This window comes from Mirounga leonina, unplaced genomic scaffold (assembly GCF_011800145.1).
Source record: "Mirounga leonina isolate KUSES-001 unplaced genomic scaffold, KU_Mleo_1.0 Mir_507, whole genome shotgun sequence".
Lineage (NCBI taxonomy): Eukaryota > Metazoa > Chordata > Mammalia > Carnivora > Phocidae > Mirounga > Mirounga leonina.
The window spans coordinates 572,746-579,105 of NW_023270789.1; the positions used below are offsets into that span (position 1 = coordinate 572,746).

Here is a 6,360-nt window from a genome sequence, read left to right on the forward strand (position 1 = left end):
TTTTATTTATTTATTTGACAGAGAGAGAGACAGCGAGAGAGGGAACACAAGCAGGGGGAGTGGGAGAGGGAGAAGCAGGCTTCCCTCTGGCAGGGAGCCCAATGCGGGGCTCGATCCCAGGACCCTGGGATCATGACCTGAGCCGAAGGCGGACGCTTAACGACTGAGCCACCCAGGCGCCTTTCAATGGCATCATTTTATAGAACTTCTAAGTAAAGTCCTCCCAAATCTTAGAACACCAAATGACCGGCTTTTCAGAGCCTTAAAAAAAGTTGTGTAAGTATATACAGGTATATACATACATATATATATAAACATACATATATATACGTGTATATAAACACACACACCTGCTATGGGATCTGGCTTAATTAAATTCCCATTAGATCTTGAGTTCAAGTTGAGAACTTTCAGCCAAGCCTTTTCCTAGGTGCTATTGTGCTTTTTATTTCATCCATAATTTTTTTCACTAGTCCCTCATTTCAGTCTCCATCAAACACCTCACTGTAAAGAATGGCACGTGAGGTCTTTGAGCTGGTGGTGGAGGTCTCTATGTGGGACCTGCAGTTTACAGATTCTTTGTGGGTCTTCTATCATTAACCCAAACAGACATAAGAAACACAAGAAGAGAACCCCCAGCCTTTGTTTCTTGACAAAATTTTGCCATAGATGTCGCCAGCATTTTATACAATTAATTATACATTTTTATCTATTCACATTGCTATCAATCAGAATTCTCTCCGTCAGAGTCCAGACAAATATTTACATCTATTTATACCAGATTTGTTTTGGTGATTTAATTTTCTACATTCATAACTGAAGAAAGTTAATAGCTCATAAAATCCTTTCAAAAATTGTTCAATGTCTCTAGTTATCGAAGAAATGCGAATTAAAATAGCAATATAATTTGACTTATCAGATCATCAAGCTTTCGCTTTGTCTTAATGCGTAACATTTTTAAGGATATAGAAAAGTTGTCCAGTAGATGGGGACTTAAATTCCTACAACTGAAGTGTTTGGGAGGTAGTTTGGCCATGCATATCAGTATCCTCAACATATTGATGCCCTTTGACCCATTCATTCTACTACCGGGTTTCTATCCTAAGAAAATAAGTTTAAGTGCAGAAACAGCTCTAGGAACAAAGTTGTTCATGGCAGTATTCTTTATAATAAGAGTAAGTTGGAAACAATGTAAATATCATCAACAGAATTAAGGTATATTCTAGTACATCATTACCATTTAAAAATGTTTAGAAAGCAAGGTGCGTAGCTGAAGAAGTATTTTAAAGATCACCACATATGTTAGCACGTAAAAATATGGTGGTAGAGAAAAATGTTTACAGCAGAAGGAAATATGCCAAATTGTTAGTGATGTTTTCCTCTCGGTGAATAAATGGGGTGAGTTTTCTATGTTTCATTCCGTGCACGTTTCTGGGCTTCCCCAGTTTTTGCAATGGCACATTTTTACAAGTTTCTTTTTTTTTTTTTTTAAGATTTTATTTATTTATTTGAGAGAGAGAATGAGACAGAGAGAGAGAGCATGAGACGGGGGACGGTCAGAGGGAGAAGCAGACTCCCCACTGAGCTGGGAGCCCGATGTGGGACTCGATCCTGGGACTCCAGGATCATGACCTGAGCCGAAGGCAGTCGCTTAACCAACCAAGCCACCCAGGTGCCCCGATTTTTACAAGTTTCTAAGGGGCTGTGAGGCCTGCAGGCGGACCGTCTTCCATCTCTGGTTACTTGCAGAGGCAACAATGGCAGTGGATCGATGGGGCCTTCTCTGGCTACAGAAGCTGGTCTGGCGCGTCCAGGCGTAGGGACGAGTACTGTGTGGAGATGAGCTTCAAGGACAGTAAGTTCTCACGCACCGCCCCTCGCCTCTTCCCAAATCAGAGCTCCTGCCCTTTCCCTGTAAGAGCAAAAAATGGAACGTCCGCTCCCCGTCGCCCCATCCGCACCAGTGACTCCGTTTCCTACAGGACAGGCCCTTGCCACAGACCTGGTGTAGCAACCTTCAGTCGGCTGTGACCATGTTACAATCTTGGCCACACCTATGACCCAGCTGTTCAGTTATTTACTTAGTATGTTCTTTAAATCCACTCACTTTTCCCCTTAAATATGCTTATTTTTAAATCCTATTATATTCATACAATGAGGGGGAAAGATGCCACATTTTGGGAAACCCAGACTACCAGGTGCAAATATGTGGGACCCCCTGCTGACTTCTTGATAGTTAGGGTTCCCTGGGAACCCTGGGGACCTCCTCTTGGCCTGCATTCTTCCCTTTTGTTTGTTTCCCTGAGTTTTGTCCCCAAAGTGCAGGGCCCAGACCCTTAGCGGCAGGCTGCACACAATCATGTGAGTCTCCTTGTTTCTCTTGTCTTCTTTCATTCCTTGCTTTTTATGTAATAAGGTAGAGTTTTCGACCTTTGTACCAAAGACAGTTGGAGCTGGATAATTCTTCGTTGTGGGGGTTGCCCTGTTCTTCATAGGTTTAGGATACCTTGATCTCTAATCGTTAGATGTCAGTAGAACCACCGCTCCCCCCCCCCCACAAGTTGTTTCCACCAAAATGTTTGCAGATGTTGCTAAATATCCCTTAGGAGGCATAATCGCTTGAATTTGAGAACCACAGTGGGTAAGTGATGTGGAAGATTTCCGTTGTAAAACAAGAAAACAGAATATCAAAGATAAAGAGGCTACTCGATGCCAAAGACCACACCAGTGGGTTTAAAAGGCCCCAAGGTGTCACCAGAACACCCTTCCAGGCAGGAAGTGGGTCTGGGAAAGGCCTGGACTAAGGACTCAGGGACATGAGGCAGGGTGGCTGTCGTCTGAGGAATAAAGTTTATATGCACAAAAAAGAGGAGGAAAACTTACCAGCAGCAAAGTATGAATGGTCTAGACCCTTCACAGTAAGAGGGTCTCCTCACAGATGAAGGAAGGACTTCTCGCAGACTTGCAGAGATCATAACCGCTGCTGGGAAAGGCTCAAAACAGCCCAGATGGAAGGAACACAACTGAGACCAATAGGTAGAAGCTAACAAAGTGTGGATTTCTGCCTAAATGAAGGAAAAAATTTTTGAGCAATTAACACTACCCAAAAATCTAATGGGCTACCCCCAGGAAGTAGTGAGAACCCTATCACTAAAGTTAACCAAGCAAAAGTGGACACTAGAGCTGCTAAAAGTGTTAGAAGAGAAGCTCCAAGGCACATGGAGAATCGACTGAGGAACACTTTTAAAATACAAATTCCAGGCCTCATTTTGGACCTACAACATCCGAAGCTCTAGGGCTGGAGGCCAGAATACCTTTGAGGAAGCTATGGACCAGATATCCTCCGGAGTCCTTCCCCTGATTCTGAGATTTCAACTGGACCAAGTTCTCAGACACAAGTCTTTCCCGTCGGTCCACGTTCACAGGGGCAAGTGCCTGGAACAAAGCCACTTGCGTGGGACCGGGAAACCTGACGTCCTCCTGAGAATACTGGGTCTTTCAGAATCTCTTCCTTTCCTCGGGGTCACTCAGCCCAGCTCTGAGCTACCAGAATACAGGTGCTCAAGCCAGAAAAGCACAAGGAAGGAAACAAGGACTAGTGAGAATTTTACAGAGCCTTCCCTTGGCCCCATCAGTGTCATTTTATATTTGTGTAACAGATTTAGCCCCACCAACTCGGGGACTGAATTGTTTCTTGAAGACTCCAAAGGTATAGTATTAATGGACCAAAACACAGCCACATGCCCACATCCTGTGTGTGACTGGACTTGTTCCTCTGCTATGTCCATTTAGAAGGACCTTCCCAGGACGTTCTGTCCGGTTGGTTCTTCTCTCACCCTTTCTGACTCCCTTTCTGCACCACAGTGGAACTCTCTCGGGACTCTCTGGCAAATCGCACTTGCCAGAGTTTTCTGACATTTCTACTGGTCCACTCTGACACATTCAATAATGATAACTAGGGTGCTACAATTTAAAGAGAAATTTCATATTCAGTGCAGTTGGGGGACAAGACCCTGGGCTCTGCATTCTGAATGCCTGGGGTAGGATTCCATCCCTCCATGTAGCTGTGTGACCTTGAGCAGATTTCCTACTTCTCTGTGCCTCAGTTGCCCCTCCATAAAAAGGGGCAAACCAAGAGTACGAATCCTGTGGATACGTACAGGTGAAATGCTTATCCCAGTGCGGGTTGGGCTCAGGGTTCTCGCAGCCTGGAGGGGAGGGCTGTGGTCCCCTCCACACACCTCCCTGGTGTTGAGGAAGGGAGGAGGCACCAGGACGGGTCAGAGCCAGGCAGACATCCAGACTCGGTGCTCTGCTGCACACACCCACCGTGACAAGTGACTCTGTGCGTGGCCATAGTTGGACCTCTCCTCAAAAACATTTCAGTTTCAAGACCCACCTCCTCCTTGCTCTGGGTCCTTCCTTATAAAAGGATGGCCTGTGGGCCATGACTGGCTCGGCGGCTTCCAATTCTTTGACCTTCAAACAGGCTCTGCTTAGTGCCTCAGCTGTGAACTTTGGAGAAATCACCCTCACAGCATCCTGTTTCCAACACAAAGGACCCCCACTTTCTGTGGATTCATATCAAGCTCTGAGGGACTCAGAAGGGATGTGGGCATGGGCTTCTGCGATTGTGTGTAACGTTTAAATTATTTTTCTTTCTGGTAACAAAGTTAGGACCAGTGTTAGTGTCTGGTTCTTCAGAGAGACAGAAGTTATAGGATGCATATGTAGAGAGATAAATTTCTTTTTTTTAAATTTTATTTTATTATGTTATGTTAATCACCATACATTACATCATTAGTTTTTGATGTAGTGTTCCATGGTTCATTGTTTGCGTATAACACCCAGTGCTCCATGCAGAACGTGCCCTCCTTAATACCCATCACCAGGCTAACCCATCCTCCCACCACCCCCCAGAACCCTCAGTTTGTTTCTCAGAGTCCATCGTCTCTCATGGTTTGTCTCCCCCTCTGATTCCCCCCCCTTCATTTTTCCCTTCCTACTATCTTCCTTCTTTTTTTTTTTTAACATATAATGTATTATTTGTTTCAGAGGTACAGGTTTGTGATTCATCAGTCTTACACAATTCACAGCACTCATCATAGCACATACCCTCCCCAATGTCTATCACCCAGCCACCCCATCCCTCCCACCCCCCACCACTCCAGCAATCCTCAGTTTGTTTCCTGAGATTAAGAATTCCTCATATCAGTGAGATCATATGATACTTGTCTTGAGAGATAGATTTCTTTTAAGGAATTGGCTCATGCGATTGTCGGGCTGGCAAAGCTGATGTGCACAGGGCGGGCCAGTGACTCTGATATCGCAGTCCTGAGTTGGGGGCATTTTGGAGGCAGAATTCCTTGTTCCTTGGGCAAACTCCATCTTTTCACTGATTGGATGATAACCCACATTATGGAGGGTAATCTGCTTTACTCAGAGTCGACTAATTTAGATACTTATCACAGCTAAAAAATAATAATAATAATCCCTCACAGCAACATGTAGACCGGCATTTGACCCAACACCAGGGCACACATCCTGGCCCAGGTGACCCGTGAAATGAACCATGGTGGTACCTTCCCGAGGGTTGCAAGCAAAACACCCAGGTCGTGCGGGTAAGTGCAGTACAGAACCAGATAGATTTGAGCATCTCTTTATTTTCTTGCAGATTTTTTGACCTGGAAGAGCAATGACTGCAGCAAGCACCAGCACTTCCTGTGCAAATACCAGCCATAGAGCGAGCATCCAGGCTGAGCCCATACCGCGCGGGCCCCTGTCCCCTTCCCTCTGTGCGCGCTGGCTGCCTCTGATCATCATCTTCGAGTAAACATAGCAACTGAGGCTGATGAGGCCCTTATTGCACTCACTTTTTTAGGTTCGTTAGAAGCCAAGTCCTCAACACTGGTAGGGCAGTGGCTTCTAGCTCTAAAGGTCACCCCGGGATCTGTCTCCATGGTCCTCTGCTTTCCTCTTCCTCACTTCTGGCTGTCTCGGAGGAGGGAGGGGACTGGTGAATAGCCAAATGGAAATGTCTCATCAAAGGTTTGGAGACAGGAGGAGGAACGTCAGGAGTGAGCCCCCAGCCCCCTTCAGCTTCTGCACCCCCCTGCCCTTTCTCTAGTGCCCAGATCCTCCTGCTCAGACACCTGCTTAGTTTTCCTTTCACCACGGGGAATGTTTACCAGTAGGGTCCCTATTAGGCTGACATGAGCCATAGATTCCAGGGCCATCTCTCAATAAATAGCTGTCTGCATAGAAGACTGCTCTGTTCCAGTTTGATAGTGATGGGAATAAAACAGCGAAATAAGACTCAGAGAACATACCCACGTGCCTCTTCATCTCCTTCCTCCTTGT

At 45.7% G+C, this 6,360-nt stretch overlaps 1 protein-coding gene across 1 annotated transcript in view; it reads left to right on the top strand.

Moving 5' to 3' along the window:
- The window catches only part of REG4 (regenerating family member 4), a 12,631-nt gene extending 6,889 nt beyond the window's left edge, over positions 1-5,742 (top strand). The window contains exons 4-5 of the mRNA XM_034990280.1: positions 1,750-1,855; positions 5,675-5,742. Coding sequence (XP_034846171.1) covers positions 1,750-1,855; positions 5,675-5,742 — 174 coding nt within the window. The remainder of the gene's footprint in view (positions 1-1,749; positions 1,856-5,674) is intronic.
- Positions 5,743-6,360: the final 618 nt, after the last annotated feature.